Genomic DNA, 17,237 nt, shown 5'->3' on the forward strand with positions numbered 1-17,237 from the left:
CCATTTCATTTCTAAATCAAGGTAGAGGGAGTGTCAAAGCCTGATGGATCCCTCACAGACAAGGAGAGGGGGCAGCTGGCCTCAGCTGCTCTCCAGTCTTGACCTCAAACCACACGCTCAAAGGGAAGACGCTTTGAGGCTCTGAAAAAGCTTATTCACAGATAAGAATATTGTCTTCTGCCCCCAAGGGCTCCTCCTCCCTCTATCCGTGGGCAGGGAAGCTGGCGTAGTGCTGGGAACTCATGGGACCCCTTCCTTTCCTTCCTAGTCAATGGGCTGTCATGTTTGCACACACTTCCTCCCTGGTGGCTCGGTCCCCTCCATGCTATCACTGGGCACACTGCGGCCTGAGCTGGCTTTCTAGAAGTCTCTTGCTTTACCTCTGTTCTTGGGGCCAGGCCCTCACCACCCACTACCACGTTACCTCCAATGCATGGTACATGGCCTTCCTGTAAGAGACCAGCTTATTGAAGGTCGCCAGGTTAAAGTGCTGGCTGAACAGCCCCAGGGCCACCAGCTTATCTGCAGAGACCTAGAAGAGAAAGCCATCATCAACATCGATTTACAACCTGTGTGTCTGGAGTGTGCTGTGTCTCTCCCAGGCTTATTCCTGGGGATCAAGTTATAGACTAAAAAGGGAAAAGTAGAAAACAAATGGAGCACAGGCTCTGACATGCCCTGTAGCCAGAAGCATGGCGAACACAACACTCCGAATGGGAGAAGGTAGGATACTCCAAACAGATACAATCAGATGCACCCTGTATTTGTGTATATTCTAAGTGCAACAGACCCACATGGTCCTTGAACACATGTTCCTCCCTCCATCAGCGCACGACAAAGAGCTGTGATGCAGCCTTTTACTAACAGAATTTAATTTAATGTATGGATTTAGAGAATAGTGTTTGGCACAGAGTAAGCAATTTTTAGCTACTGTGATTTGTTGCTATGTGCCTTCCGTTGGGGCTAAATACCTCTAGTCTACCAGTCTCATGCTCCATGTCCCCTGGCCGTCTGGGAATAAATCAGGCTGCTGGTGGGTAAGATTAAACTGGTGTTGGGGGATGCTGATTAGCCCTGAAAGCCATGTGACGTCTCCTTCCCCCTCTCCTTCATTCTCATGCCAACCTGTTTTGCACCTCTCGTCTTGACCTCCCAGGAGGGGCTACTGCCACCATTTATAAGTAACTGGGGATCAGCATGGTTGTACACAGAAATGCAGGTGCTGCTCCCAGCGCTAAACTGCTCTAGTGCAGTGTGTAGCCCAAGCACCAGGATCTGTGTTGCCATCCCACCCTATTACGTTAACATCCCCATACTTCATCTTATTAGCACCAGACCCAGCCTTGCAAAGCTCATTATAGGTCTCACTGGGCCAAAGCAATTACAAACAATCCATGTTTCCTCATTTCACAGAACTACAGCCCACATCCCTGCAGTGAGATGCTTCAGGGAGAGCAAAGGCCCAGGACATTTGTCATCCTGCTCCCTCTGCTGGCTGAAGAGTATCTATACGCATTCTACCTACCAGCAAAGATTCCAGGTCCTATTTATCTTGCCCTCTAGGAATTTCAGTGTGTTTATAGCAAATCCCTAATCATGGGAAAAAACAAACCTCAATTTGAGGCCGAATCCCACAGACATACTGAATGGTCCTCCATTCTCACATCTGCCTCCATCCCAACCTAGCTTGCTGTCGTTCCTCATATACCTCGGGATGTGTTTAAAGTTGGACTAACATTTCAAAGAGAGACCATCACAGGCGAGGGATTGCCTGCAGCACTGCTCTCAGCACAACCCGACATCTCAGAATGTGCCTTTGATGGTGTGTACAAATCAAACCTGCTGGGTTCATGCCCAACAGAGCTCTTAACCCGCAGACTCTCACCAAGAAGAAACTTAAAATGGTTAACACCCCCCCAAAAAAAACCCCACCCGCAAAGGTTGGGACACCTGGGTGGCGGAGTCGGTAAAGTCTGACTCTTGGTTTCAGCTCAGGTCATGATCTCAAGGTCATGAGATCAAGCCCTGTGCCCTGCTCGATGCTCAGCACAGAATCTGCTTGAGGCTCACTCTGTTTCCCCCCTACCCTCGCTCTCAAATAAATCAATCTTACACACACACACAGTTAATGCTAATAATCAACAAACCCTGAAATCAGTACTCCGCGTTGAACTTTTTCATAACTGTCACCAGGTGGGCCTAGGCACACCTCTCCTCCCACGGCCGTCCCCACTGCTCTCAGAAGCAGAGACCACCCTTCCTGTCTCTTCCAGGCTTCTCCAAGGAGAGCTTTGAGGGTAGGTGCCCAGGAATCCATCCCGGTGACTCTGCCCTGAGAATAAAAACCAACAGAGCACAAGTGGCCACAAGTGGCTTCAGAGGACTTTTCCAGCTCTTTGTCTCCTATAGTAGAGAGATTGAGATCTGGGCCCATCAGACCCTATGCATCTGTTTAAGCCAGTTAACAAGAAATTTTTGTCCTCCTTAGACACAAGGAGACAAAGAGCCTCACCCATCTGGAGAAAGCAGTCACAGGCCACTCATCTTAAAAAGTCAAGTATAAAAAAGTAAGTGAAGAAAACATAGGAAATGGGTCTGTGGCCCATGACAGCCTGACTGGCCCTGGACTCACCTCAGAGAACTTGCCGTCACCAAACCACTGCACCCACCGCATGCCGGACATGGCCTGGCGCTTGGAGGTGGCCTTCCATGACACCACCATGGCAGGCCACCAGGAGAAGCCCTTGATCTTTCCCCACACGAGATCCCCTATCCCGAACTCCTTCCCATCCTGAAGGAAAAACCACACGAAGGAATCCCAATGAGACAGATTGCCTGGGCCGAGGAAAAATCCTGCCCACCCCACGAACCCCAATGGCCAGTGCCCCAGGCTCCAACCTGGGGCATTCCCTTAAAAAAATAAGAACGATGAGTGAGAACCCCTTGAATGTAAGGGGTCAGTTTGGTTTTTTAATAGGAACACGGGATTTATTACATTTGTAACACTTCACCCAGTATCTGGGAATGAAAGACGTCAACTGAAAACTCACAGGAAATAAGATCAGAGCAACAATGATCATCACCTGCATTTTCCCACCACAGGCCAAATGCTTCCAATGGCTATTCCAAAGCCATTAAAATGCAAAAAAACTCTGGACATTTGCACACAAAATGCTTACCACAAAATATGAAATGCCCATGAAAAAACAAGTTATTCAGAGTCCTACAGCCTGAAGCAGACAGAAGGATTTCTACAGGACAGATGTACATACAGACATACGCAGCAGTGCTGGAGAGAAGCCAGGGGGACTGGCCAATCATGAACACACAAGCTGGATTATGTGACACAGCAGATCACAGACGGGAGAGTGAGACAACTCCAGCTCCTAACAGATGAAGTAACTAGACTACAATGGTCTGTAAAATATGGTGACCAGAGTCACACCACCTATTACGTGTACAGATGACGTACACATATTTGGGGGTACAAATACGAGACGTTCGGAAATTCATCAGTCAGGTGTTTGAATGACGTCTGGCACAGAAGTAGGATAAAGGTAGGACACGTTGCAGATGGATAATCTATACGCTAACAAAATTCAATTATTATAATAGTAGTGCCCCCAAAAAGGTAGGACTAGCCTCCCCTGCTGGGTATGTGTTTGTTCTTCCCTATTATTTAACCTGTCCTTGTGGTACCTGATACTCGGCGCTGTCGGCATCTCTACCCTCTGCGTCCACCTGTGGGGACTCGAAGCCGTCCTGCTGGCTGTCCTGGGCCAGGCGGGTGTAGGGGGTACTGCTGCTCTGGGGCACCACATCGTCTTCCGTGAGGTCAATGGTGAGGTAGGGGCTGGCTGGGGACGGCCACGGCGTGCCTGCCAAGGATACTGTCCGCCGCCTCAGGGACTGTGGACAGAAGGACGCAGAACTTGGGCCACAGCAAACCAGGTGGGTGACCAGAGACCAGTGGACCCCCAGTTGCTTCCCAAGCAAGCAGAAACAGTGAAGACGTTAAGTTGAAGAGAACAGAGATCACCAAGGACGGTTTTCCAGGAACCAGTATCCCACAAGTGGTGGGAAAAAGCAACTTCCAACAGAACAGAGACAGAATCAAGGACACAGGCGGAATAATGATGAAGGATCCGAGAGGCTCTGAGAGCCAAGCTCAGAGAGGGCTGCTGGTTTCCTTAAATGCTTACTGTGTGCCCAGCCTTGCAACAGGAGTGGAGAATTACAGTAACCACTGGGGTTGCCTCAACACAGTCAAAGAAGACACCAGGGAGACAAAACAGTTCCAGCGTCAGAAGTTTCCAGCTCATTCCGAGGAGGAGCAAGAACCCAGTCAGCAGGGAATTCACACATTCCCACCCCAGTTCCACCTAGAATCAGGCCAGGAGAGAAGTCCTCGGGTTTAAGAGAAGCTTACCCGGCACCCAGGAGAGAAAGGAAAGGCCAGGCCCTGAAAAGGTGGTAAGAGTGAAGAACGGATGGAGGTTATGCGCCAGCCACTTTGGATGGCACAGTGAGAGGGGCAGATCTTGCACTGAGAGAGACTGGGGGTATCTGGGGAACCAACCCTGGTAGCTGAGAACTCCACGGGGGACTCATCCACGTGACTGCGGCCCTGTCGGCCTCTGGTGGGTCGTGGGGAGGGCCTGTGCCTCTCCCGGCTGGAAGCACTGGTGTTATTTCGGGTTCGGACCTGGAAGCAAGAGGGGATAAGCACGAAGCCTTTGGTGACTACAGGTGTGGAGTTCCGGACAGGCAGCCAAGAGGACTGGACTTGATAGGTCGCCTCACATGAACAAAAGTGAACGAGGTGGTCAGGTTAGGGAAGCACTTGGGAGACTGGCCACATCTCCGCCCCAGAAACTCCCCAGTTAGTAGTGGGAGAAGGGGGTAGGGTATCAGCAGGGCTGCCAACAGTCCACAGCAGATCCCACGCTGCCTGGCCAAGGGAGCTGGCACCTGCAGACTGAATGGAAAAGTAAAATCCAAACTGAACATTTTCCCCCCAAAAGCGCTGGAATAATTGTGGCCTTCTTCAGGAAGGTACTGGGTCATCAAGATGGATGAGAAGCCCTTAGGCTCCTCTTTTCTCAAAATGACACAAGCTTGGCTGTTGCACATTTGTGTTCAAATCCTGCTCACAAGAATGACTGTTTCTGGGGCCCCGGGTGGCTCAGTCGGTTGAGCGGCCGACTCAATTTTTCGGCTCAGGTCATGATCTCAGGGTTCTGGGACCAAGCCCCACATCGGGCTTCGCACTCAACAGGGAGTCTGCTTCAGGATTCTCCCTCCCTCTGCCCCTCTCCCTGTTTGCTAGCTCGCTCTGTAAAATAAATCAATCTTAAAAAAAATTGAAAAGATGTTAAAAAGAATTACTATTTAACCTTGGGTAAATTACTGGAATCTTCTCTCATCATATGCTGGGTAAGATTATAAATTAGACCTGCAATCATCACCAAGTGTCTGCCTGCTCCCTAACGGGCTGGGTGACCACTAGCAAAGACTGCCTTCCTGTTTCTAGACCTCACACACTGTTAAGTCACGGAATCCGCTTACAGAAGTGACTCCCAAAGTAATTGGCATTTGAGCCATCCACCTACAAACTACCACTCTTGGGCACTTAAAGCCAGGAGTGCCCACAGAACTGAAAACCTGCCACGTGAAAGAAAGCCTTCACAGTGACTGTTCATGAACTGTTCATGAACCTTGCTGTCATTTTTCAATTTCGAAACATTTATTCACCTCACTGTTCAAAGTTCCAAGGAGAAAGGAAGATCCAAGACAGGTTTTTTCATGCAGGCCTATGTGTGGTTGGAAGGGCCCAGGCTGAGGGGTGGGGGACTTACAGCTGGGCTTTCAGACCGAGTCCTGGTTTCACGGAAGAGTTTGGGCATCACTGGGGTATCAGAGCTATCCCAGTCTTCCCCCTCGCCATCTCCGTCACCTGTCAGATCCTTTATAAATGAAGCATTAGGAAAAGGTAAAGGTCATTAAAAGGTCACACAACCAAAATGGTTTAAGAATGAAGAGTTACTAATGAATCATCAAGCCTTATATCGGAAACCGGGGATGTACTGTATGGTGACTAACATAATATAATAAAAAATCATTAAAAAAAAATAATAATAATAATAAATAAATAATTTAAAAAAAAAGAATGAAGAGTTAATCATATTGGCCCAACTGACCTGAAAATATTTTCAACTACCACATTTTGCTCAAAAAATACTTTACGATGGCTTATCACAGGGACCACAAATTCAGGACACGATGGGAAAATAAAACCCCAGTGAAATCAGGAAGCCCAAGATAGGGTGTGAATGCAGTATGCGTCGTCAAGACTCTTGTATGCACACCACAGGGAGACTGATTCGGCTATGCCCAGCAGGGAGCCCTGGTCAATTTGCACCATTAAGTGTCTGGGAGAAATAAAAGGTTCAAGGGAATTGCTTTTTGATACCATGACCAGGAAGAAATAGCACCAATTCTGTTGTCAAGTCATGAAGAAACCCTAGCACATGTCCCATGCCCCAGAGCAAAACCAAAAAACTGGGCACAGAAACTGGAGCTGGTAAGCAGCCCCAGGCCCAGCTGTCATGTTAACAACTGGATTTTTCACTTGCCAATCTTGTGGCCTTGAGTGAGTCCATTCCTCTCTTTGAAAGGCTAACAGTAACATCTCTTGTAGGACAACAGGGTGATAATGAGGAATCAAATGATGTAAGCCTCGCCCAAGCCCAGGCTCAGAGGAAATGCTCGGGAGGAGGTTCCATTCCCATTGCTAATCACGGCCCACCAGACCTCAAACAGCTGTCCGGTGCACACGGTCCCAACTAGCCACACAGCGGGCTGCCCCTGCTTGCTCCCAGCACAACAGAAGCTGTGTGAATGGGAATGTTCATTTGTCCATAACTTTGGCCCCAGTGCCTGACACTGGTTCTTTGAAAAAAGTAACCCAAGTGAAAAAAACTCTACTATGATTAGTAAGAACACAAGGTAGAAATGATGTCAGGAATAAAAAAAAAAAAATTGTGAACACTAAACTTGGGGGGGGGAATGGATCAAGTAGAAACCTTGCAGCATGGGGCGCCTGGGTGGCACAGCGGTTAAGCGTCTGCCTTAGGCTCAGGGCGTGATCCCAGCGATCTGGGATCGAGCCCCACATCAGGCTCTTCTGCTATGAGCCTGCTTCCTCCTCTCCCAGTCCCCCCGCTTGTGTTCCCTCTCTCACTGGCTGTCTCTATCTCTATCGAATAAATAAATAAAATCTTTAAAAAAAAAAAAAAGAAAGAAACCTTGCAGCAAGTATTCAAAGATCTTGCAATCATTGTTTAAAATCCCCTAAAACAAGCCAAGCAAGTTCTTTCCATCTCGGAACAAAAAAAAAATTTTTTTTCCTTCAGGCCACATAACCCTGATATCAAAACTAGACACAAAAATATTCCAATAAAATCATACATCCATTTTATTCATGAATAGATGCTAACTCACAACATACCACAACCAAGCTGGGCTCACTCCAGGAATAAAAAGGACAGTTTACTACATTAGAAATATATCAATGGGGGGGTGGGGGCCTTGGGTGGCTCAGTCGGTTAAGCGTCTGCCTTGGGCTCAGGTCATAATCCCAGGGTCCTGGGTTTGAGCCCCACATTGGACTCCCTGCTTGTCGGGAAGACTGCTTCTCCCTTTCCTTCTGCCTGCCACTTGCCCTGTTTGTGCTGTCTCTCTCCCTCTCAGATAAATAAAATCTTAAAAAGAAAAAAAATTTATCCATGTAATTAATCATCCGATGAGAAACAGAATTTCAAAATTATGCTAAGTAAAAATTTAGTACAAAAAACTTTGTAAATTTAGTAACAACAAAAAATACCATCACTCATGAGGTTGTTCGAAGCCCTCTTGGTGCTTAGCAGTGTTGGGATTCATCATTCAACAAGTATTTATTGGGTACCAGCTTAGGGGGGCGTCAAGTTCCCCATTTAATGAAAGGTCAAGGGAATTCCCCTGGAACCCTGAACAAGGGACAGTGGAGCACATACCTGAGTGTAACTGAGCAGACTGGAGACCTCCCTCTTAGACAGACGTGAGCTTGATCTGCGGCCTGGAATAAAGAGCGAAGTGTGTTTTGAGGAAGGGAGGCTCCGGGCTGGGGAGCAGTGCCTTCCCTTGCTGGCTTGCTGTCCCTGTCATCTCCTCTCTCTAAACACTGGCATCCTCAGGGGTTAATTCCCAGTCCCTCAGGATCTGTGGTCCTGTCAATGTATTCATAAGGCAACAGGGCACAGAGCCAGGCACATAAATAGGACCCAAACAATACTGAAGGTACTCATGAGGCAAGGCATCAAATCCCTGCCAGAATTGTGGCCACCAAACTACAATTAATGAACAATCCAGTGCCTGGCATATCAGCCACATTTCAAGTGCTCACATGTGGTTAGTGGCTATTATAGTGAACAATGCAGAAAACAGAACACTTTCACCCTCGCAAAAAGTTCTATTGGACAGCAGGGGGGATTTCAACAGCAGGATGGGACAATAATACAGGGTTTTCCAAACCAGCTGGGTCAGAAAATCTCAGTGGGGAGGACCCCAGGTGATGTGATCCAGAACTGTGCAGGGGAGGGGTGGGAAAGGGAAGGATGGGAAAGGAAGCAGGCCTCAGACCCTCCCCACTGGAGTGTCTTCTTCCCACATAATCACAATCCCAGCTGCAAGGGAAGAAGGGTCCCACTCCAAAAGGGCCAAAGACCCCAGCCTACGCTGCAACCACCCCATCATGCTGCAAAACAACAGGCGCATCACCTTGGGGTTACCTTCTCAGAGTCCCAGCTGAGCTGGGTGCAGTGGGGGGGGGGGGGGCGCAAGGGCCTGTGGGCAGGGATGAGAAATGGGCTGGGCTCTCCCTATATCCACTTCCCTTCCCCTGGAGGTGTGGCGGAGCCTGTCAGAGACCAGACCCTCTCCCCACAACCTGCCTTGAGCCTGCTCGGAGACTCATGTCCCAGCTGCTGTCTGCAACCCCTGTCCCACCCCTCCTCCCCACTGGCCCGGCCACCTCTGATCTCCGGGGTGCTGATAGCCTCCAGGATGGGGGGTGAGGGTGCATCCTTGGAGTCAGAAGATTGGTCGCTGCAGCCCCCATTAGTGATGATGGAGTCTTCCCTCCCGCTGGCGTCCTCCTCTCTGTTGAGTTGTCTGGTGTCTCCCTTCATTGTTTCCTGCAGGAGGGCCAGAATGGGTAGGGTAGCAGGGAAACAAGGGCACAAGGGGGCAGCACACCCCAAACCTCCCGCCAATGGCTCTGTGTCGTCAGGCCAACAGAGGCCCCTTGACATATTCTCCGGGTGATATTCCTGCCCAAGGACCCCACCCAGGCTGCCCCCCACAGCCTGCCCCCCTCACCAAACTCGGAGGCTCAGGACTTGGTTCCATGTGGCCAGGCGGCCCGAAGGCTCAGATACCAGCACCCAAGACAGAGAAGGGGGCTGGGCTGTGGTCTGAGGCTTAGGCTGTTCTGTGCAATTAGCCGGCCACTTCAAACAATGCCATTTAGGACCCGCCTGCCCCGGCCTGCCTGCCGCCAGCCTTGGTCCCCTCTGCCCCTGGCCCCCTCTCCCTGCCCAGCCTCCGCAGGGCCTCAGGAAGCCAGTGCATTATTTTCCCTCCTGACCCCTTTGTTTGCTCTCTCCCTTCCCCTCAATCTCCAGGTCCTCTTCCCACCCGCCCCCTCCTCCCCCACAGAACAGCTTCTCTCCTCTCCATGGCAGCACAAGCCCCGCCCCACCCCAACCTCAGGGGCCCATTGGTCTGCTGGCCTGTCGCTCACTCCCCTCCTCCCTCACCAGCTGGGGCTCAGAGTCCCAAGTTCCCAAGAAGGGAAATGATGGAGCAGCACAGGCAAAGGACTGGGGCAGTTAACAAGGGGCATGCTCCCCATCCGCTCCAGCCTCACCCCATCTCTGGGCCTCTGTCTCCCCACTGCTGCCCCTCTTGGTAACTGCATCAGCAGCAGGCTATTCAGCTAAGACCAGCAGCTCAGCCAGGTCTTCATTGATGGGTTCAAGGGCTCTGTGACCTTCGACCTGGCCTGTAATGTATGTTGGCCTGTACCTTTCCCTCAAAATCTTCCTAATAATGTGATCGTGGGCCCATCTTATAGAAAAGGAAAACTGATGCACAGACTGGGTTAGTCTCCAAGGTCAAAAATCACATCTAAGAGGTGAGGCCAAGGTAAAAACGGAGCCCAGGTACAGGGTAAGGCCCCCCAGATCAAATCCCTTAGTTTCCCCCAAACTGCTCCAGAGCTATTTGGCGCCACACCCTATTGTTCTGGACCCTGTCTTGGAAAAAGCTTTCCTGGCCAACGGCTGCTTATCAGCACTGAGCACTCCCAGCCCTACGCCCCATCTTGGGGACTCACCGCACAGTACCACATGACCCACACCAGCCTCCGCGGGTATCTTCTAGAAGCATCAAGGCTACAGGGTTGCAGACTGCAGTGGTGATGGGGAACCACATCCACTAGGGGGTGATGTGGGGCTCTGTCTGAATTGTACTGCAGCGCCCCCAGGTGGATATGCAACGTCACCTGGGGTGCCAATTTCATCCTCCGCACCTGTCCATCCCCAAGCCTGGGCACCTGTCCATCCCCAAGCCTGGGCGTGGGGCCGTTAGACCTGGGCTGTATTCCCCATAGGGCCCAGGGACCAGGAAATCATCTGGGAGATGGTAAGAGCTACAAAATCTCAGGCATGACCCTAGACCTACAAAGTCAAGACCAACATTTTCCAAAGATCCCTGGGTGATTATATGCAAATTAAAACAGCACTGTTCTGGTTCTAAATGTACACTTATCTTCAGCACAGTGTGGCATTTACCCCACATGGCCCAAGGTGTGCAGGCTCACACTTCCTGGTCTGTTTTCTCTCAGTACCTGTTAAGGAATCTCACCAGCCCAGGGGAAAAGAGGAATACCTACCTAGCCCAATCAGCTGCTTCTCAGCCCCTTTCACTGCCAAGCCCTGACCCAGAAGAACAGGCTGGCTGAACTATGGCCAGATCCTGTGAGGCCAAGCAGCCAAAATCCCAGGAAAACCGTTGGAGTGTGGTTCAAAGTAATAATTAATTCCCAGTGTCTTGCCCCAGGCCAAACCAGTGACTAAATAACCTGCGTGGCCTAACACAGGGTGGGAGGCTGGGTCACGGGTGCAAGACACCAACGGTCCACAGAAGCTGAGGGGAGGAAGGGGCAGCCAGGGCTTCTACTCAGGAGCTGGTAGCAAGCAGGACAGAGGCTGAAACTGAGGGCCATTACTTCCCACTACTCTAGGGCCCAGGATTCCCTTAGACAGCCCTTAACTGTCAGTCAGGAGCCTCCCTCCTAGACAGGCCCAGGTGGAGCCTGCAGCCCAGAGTGGCCAATGATTAACTACCTCAGGCCTTCCCCCCAGGGCCTCGGCAGTGCCAACCTGTCCGCCCGTCTACCAGACACACACGGGAGCAGAGCACCTTCCCAAAGCCAGACGTCAACATTCAGAAAAAATCTCCTACCTCGAGGAACTAGGCCCATGGGCACTGGAGGAAGGTTCAGGCAAGGAAGGAAATCAAACAACTCTTAAGTGTCCTGGGCCACCCGGGCAACAAAAACACCCTCCTTTCAACTGCATTACTTGATCGTGTGATTTCATACAAAATTGCTTCCCTGTTGTCCTCACTGCCCTGGGTTTGCATTTACAGTAACTTCCCTTGCTGCCTTACTGCCCATCACACACTGTCCACAACGTGCGCCCACTCAAAGATACCCAGGGCAGTTCCTCTCCCCCGCCCTGATCACATTCTACTCACAGGAGGAACAAAGCCTGCCTCCAGACACGTGCTGCTGAGGCCCCCCTCCGCCTGGAAGCCCTCCCCATCCCTACCATATACCTCCCTGTTGCTCAGACTTCAAAACCACATGGTTAAAGTCAGGAAGGCTTCTCTCAATACACTTCTGCTCCAAAAAGTAATAATCTGGCCCTCCTCACATAGATGCACGAATCTTTTCACCTAATGATACAGTAATTTTTTTCAGTATTCACTACCACATATGCAACACTCTTCTGTGCTTTACCTGTATTAGGTCATTTAATCTTTAAATGTGTCCATGTGATCTGTTTTACAGATGCACAAACAGAGGCACAGGGTTAAGCAACATAATACACACTGGACCAATGGGGCTTGTTGAAAGTGTTCAAGTGCCTAAAAAGTTATGAGAGAACTCACAAACTTAACTACATGCTCTTGGCAACAGGAAGAAATAAGCATCAGAAACTGGTGTGTAATGATAGAGACAAATCACCCTCAACTCTTCCCACCACTTCCTGGATAATGTGGCCCCCAAGACAAGCCAACCTCTTCATCTAGTGTCATTATTCCAGCGCTGGAGGATAAACTGGCTGGGTTACCTCCCTGAAAGAGGTGGCACCTTCCTGAGGGATTTTTCCAGAATGGTTGCCACGCTAGCCTAAGAACGGTTCCTGGGTCCCTACCCTAAGCTAAGGGCAGTACAAACCACCCTTAACTCCTACCCGATCCTGAGACAGGTCCTGTTATCAACCTGCTTTCAGCAGGCTCAGATGAATTAATTAAGTCACCCAACGAGGCGGCAGCGCCAAGACTCACGCCTAGGCAGTCCAGGGCACGTGCCTTAACTGCTGTGCCCCAGACAAGGCAGCTGATAATTCTAGTTTTAGGAACAATGCATCACCCATCCTAGGGGCTACAGAACTTCATGGCCGAGGGACAGGATCCGCCAGCTGAGTGTTTACCTTCACAAGAGGTGATGGTCTAATCTTGTGATGCAGGGTGAACTCTGACCCTTTCCCAGAGGCTGGGGTCCAGCACGTGATTCAGGGGCGGGCAGCAGTGCGGGGTGGGCTTACCCGCAAGGTTCTCCCGGCAAGGCTCTGCCTCATTAGTGCAGGGTGCCTGTGTCCCAACTGAACCAGGTCAGACGTGTCCAAATGCAATGTGGCAGACAGAAGGATGGGTGGCACCCCCAATCAGACTCAGGGAGGAGGCCCAGGAACTCGCCCCCCCCAAACCAGCTATAAAGCTGAGAAATGTCTTCATTCATTTCCTCCAGGCTGGCACCAGGAACAGAGCTATTTCACAGCACCTTGTAAATGGTAATTGTGTTAATTAAATGCACAATACAGGAAGGGGGGATGGTGGGCATGATGGGTGGAAGGGTGGGCCACATGGGCATCCCTGGCCCTCCCTGAGTCCCCCAGGGCTTAGAGATTTGGTGCAGTAGAAAAGGAGGCTGAAATATAGTCCCAGCTCCCCTATTTAAAAAAGTCCTTCTCCACAGGCTGCACGAGGGAAATCTAGACTACTGAATCCTCCCCACCTCGACTGCTCAAGTCTTTCCCAGCTGTTCCCATTGTCCAAGATTCCAAAATAGTTGAGATGGAGCAATTACTATGTATCTCACCCAAAGAGAGTGCTTGCTCTCAGGGTCTCCCAGTTTGCAAATGAGTCAAGTGAAGCTGAGGAAGCAGACGGGCAGACTGCTTGCCCAGGCTTGCACAGCAGCTGAGTGATGGAGATTTAGGCCTAACCCACCAGCCCAGACCTTAAAGACATTTTAAAATATGCTAAGGGCAGTTATGAAAGTGAAGCCTGGAGAGGGAGACCTCGCCCAGGTGAGAGAGAGAAAGGGGCTAACCCAGGCAGCAGAAACAGTTAAGTACAAAGGTAAGGGGGCTGGAGAGAGGCTGCCCACCTGGCTGGTGGCAGGACACAGCGGCCCAGGGTTCAGGGCCTTTGCCTGATCTTTAGGAATCTTTGCTAAATTCCAGAAATAGCCAGATTCACAGGAAAGCTGGAATGAAAAAGCCCTCAAGGTCTTAACATTTGTGAAACGAAATGACCCCACCTAATGCCCTGGGTGGTTGGCGCTACGGATCCCAGAGCAGAGGATACAACCCGAGAAGCTGGAGCGCCCACATTCTTGTGTGCCATCTCACCAGACTTCCCAGCTCTGCCTCTCAAAGGGAGGCATCGCTTCATCCTGGGTGACTCAGGAGGAGTGTGGAGGATTGCTCAGTGCCTTTAGGCCATGGTCGCATGCACCAGTGTCACTGTACAGTCAAACCTTGGGTATTGGTATGTTGATCAGAATTATTACAATTGATCCATGCAGAAGTCTAACTGGACAAGTGTAAAAAACTAGCTATAGGAATCTTTTCCTTACAGCATTGCTCCCATTAGCAATATACTAACAAAACACCTAGATGTTCCTCGGTGCATTGGAATTAAATTACCCTTTAGCTAATTCACAGAAAAAGAAAAAACTGGGGCACCTGGCTGGCTCAGTTGGTGGAGCTTGCAACTCTTGATCTCGGGGTTGTGAGTCTGAGCCCCACTTTGGGTGTAGATTCCTGAAAAATAAAATCTTAAAAAGAAAAAACTAGGCATACAGAAAGATCCGAAAAGACACAGCGACTTCAACTGGAGTTTCGAGTCAAGCTTTTTGCCCTATAAACAAAAGCACTCAGCCCTGTTCCCCTACAGTTATTTGGGTGACTCTTGGAAGGGAGTGCAAATGTGCAAGAGGAAACCACTGGTAACTCAGACAATGATGGGTGGGGCAGCCTAAGTGGCTGAGGATTCTGAGAGCTGCCACACCCCCTCCCCTGGCCATGTGTCCCTTAGCAAAGCTAGAGCCACAGAACCCTCTGCCCTCTCCCCCAGGGGGTAAGGGAAGGAAAGACCAATATTCGGTAAGGCCACCCCCTTGGTGCTGTCCCTCACAGTAGGCTACTCCTGTTATACCAATGCCTTAAATCTCAACTGTCCACATACGGAGGCAGTGGGGACAGAGATTCAGCCTTTGAGATGGCAACCCAACAATATGATCCCAAATGCCGAGTGTCCATATCCTCTCACACAGGATTCTACGGCTAGCAATTGACCCAGCCCAAAGCTCTCACCAAGACCTATGTGCAAGGATGGTCGCTACTGCCCTGTTTGTCATGGCAAAAGCGGTCAACAAAGGCAACCAGCTAAATCCCATGCAGCCGTACTGTGTGATGCTGGTGACAGACAGTGAGCGAGGTACCAACTAGGAGATGAAGCTGTGTGGAGTCAAAGTCTGTACAATAACACAATCGCAGTGGTTAATGTTAACATATGCATTAAGCCATGTTCCTCCAGCATTTTTTCTCGAACTGTAAAAAGTCAGGTCTCTTGGGAGGGTAGCTTGTGACTGAACTACCATATGCCCGCGTTACGTTTACAGTCAGATGCTGTCCAAGAAACATTTCTTCCTTTGAAAATGCCCATTCAAGTTTAGTCAATCTAAAGTTACTTGTAAGGGGGCCTGGGTGGCTCAGTCAGTTAAGTGTCTGCCTTCGGCTCAGGTCATGACCCCAGGGTCCTGGGGCTGACTCTGGCATCGGGTTCCCTGATCAGCGGGGAGTCTGCTTCTCCCTCTGCCCCTCACCCTGCTCATGTGCACTTTCTCTCTCAAATAAATGAATAAAATCTTCAAGAAAAAAAACATTTAAATAAAGTTACTTGTATAGGGTAGGAGGTAGGCATCTCATTTCTCCCTATAAAGTCAAGTCAAATACATGTAATGATGCTTATGTCCCAACTCCATTTCTCTTAAACAGTTCCCCTATATATGCAGAATATTTCCGGGCTCACTTTTCCTTTTGATATTTATCCCTTGCTGCCCCTCTTAATCATCACAGCTTTAGCATAAACGCTCATGGGGTGCCTGGGTGGCTGGGTCAGTTGGGCATCAGGGTCCTGGGATCTAGCCCCATGTCCTGGCTCTCTGCTCGGCAGGGAGCCTGCTTCTGCCCCTCCCTCTGCCTACTTGTGTTCTGTCAAATAAATAAAATCTTAAAAAAAAGCAGCAGCAGCAGCGCTTATATATGCTAGGGCAAGCCTGCCAACCTTACTGAAAAGTTTCCGTTTTCTCCTTAAATGTCTCAAACATCCCTTAGTTTACAGGTTTGCTCATTTCTATTTCCCTCTTCTAGTCCCAGATTTTTCTAGGGAGCCTAACTCAGCATGCAAATAAATTTAGACAGCATTTCTAGTTAATTCAACATGGGAGGACTTACAGATCACCTCTACTATAGCCAGAGAGTAAGTCCTTATATATATATTTTTTACAAGACAAAATTGGCGGGGGCACCTGGCTGGCTCAGACGGAACATGCAGCTCTTGATCTCTGGGTCGCTGAGTCGGAGCCCCAGGCTGGGTGTAGGGATTACTTCAACTAAAAAAGAAGGACAGGGGCGCCTGGGTGGCACAGCGGTTAAGCATCTGCCTTCGGCTCAGGGCGTGATCCCAGGGTCCTGGAATCGAGCCCCACATCGGGCTCCTCCACTAGGAGCCTGCTTCTGCCTCTCCCACTCCCCCCGCTTGTGTTTCCTCTCTCGCTTTCTCTCTCTGTCAAATAAATAAAAGTCTTTTAGGGGCGCCTGGGTGGCGCAGTCGTTAAAGCGTCTGCCTTTGACTCAGGGCGTGATCCTGGCGTTTCGGGATCGAGTCCCACATCAGGCTCCTCCGCTGGGAGCCTGCTTCTTCCTCTCCCACTCTCCCTGCTGTGTTCCCTCTCTCGCTGGCTGTCTCTGTCAAATAAATAAATAAATCTTTAAAAAAAAAAAAAAAAGTCTTTTAAAAAAAAAAGGACAAAATTGTCACAATACAAAGAAAAACTAGGGAATATCAAGTAGGAGAAGAAATGGGTGAAGATGGTCAGAAGGTACGAATCCCCAGTCCTTAGTCCTGCAGAGGTAATGTACAGCACGGTGACTAAAATCTTGTGTATCTGGAAGCTGCAGACAGCACATCTTAAAAGCTCTCATCACAAGAAATATATTGTAACTATGTGAGATTCAGAAAGGAATTGCACACTGAAATTATCTTTTCACAAAAACCCATTATCTCACATAAACCACTTTTTTAAAAAACTAGCTTGAAGTACCGGGTATGCATTTGGGTTTGCCCATCTCAACTCGATGATGGAGGCGGCCTGCCAACCAAGTAATGGGTACAAGCAGGTCCTCTAGAATGTCTTAACGCAACGGCATCTGTGCATCCTGCCACTTTTCTGGGTCCAAGCCAGGTGGGGACAAATGTCTCAAAATTTAACAGTATTTCAATCCTCCTTGCTTAGCTGTGTGGCCTTACATAATGATGACCATCTTATTTAATACTGA

The 17,237-nt window shown here is 49.7% G+C and overlaps 1 protein-coding gene across 11 annotated transcripts in view; it reads right to left on the bottom strand.

The window, feature by feature from the left end:
- Positions 1-17,237, bottom strand: part of DNMT3B (DNA methyltransferase 3 beta) — a 40,305-nt gene that overhangs the window by 15,746 nt on the left and 7,322 nt on the right. For 2 of the 11 annotated variants that reach the window (XM_087853661.1, XM_045806871.2), the window contains exons 1-7: positions 9,071-9,751; positions 8,055-8,116; positions 5,859-5,966; positions 4,580-4,705; positions 3,700-3,909; positions 2,633-2,791; positions 425-532 (exon numbers count right to left, since the gene is read on the bottom strand). In XM_087853661.1, the coding sequence (XP_087709787.1) occupies positions 425-532; positions 2,633-2,791; positions 3,700-3,909; positions 4,580-4,705; positions 5,859-5,966; positions 8,055-8,116; positions 9,071-9,350 (1,053 nt within the window). In that variant the 5' untranslated portion in view covers positions 9,351-9,751. Of the gene's footprint in view, positions 1-424; positions 533-2,632; positions 2,792-3,699; positions 3,910-4,579; positions 4,706-5,858; positions 5,967-8,054; positions 8,117-9,070; positions 9,752-17,237 lie in introns of those variants that run through there. The other 9 variants (XM_045806909.2, XM_045806862.2, XM_045806919.2 and 6 more) reach the window with 9 other exon arrangements.

The sequence above is a fragment of the Ursus americanus genome, chromosome 22 (genome assembly GCF_024610735.1).
Source record: "Ursus americanus isolate L20-20 chromosome 22, mUrsAme1.1.p, whole genome shotgun sequence".
Taxonomy (NCBI): Eukaryota; Metazoa; Chordata; class Mammalia; order Carnivora; family Ursidae; genus Ursus; species Ursus americanus.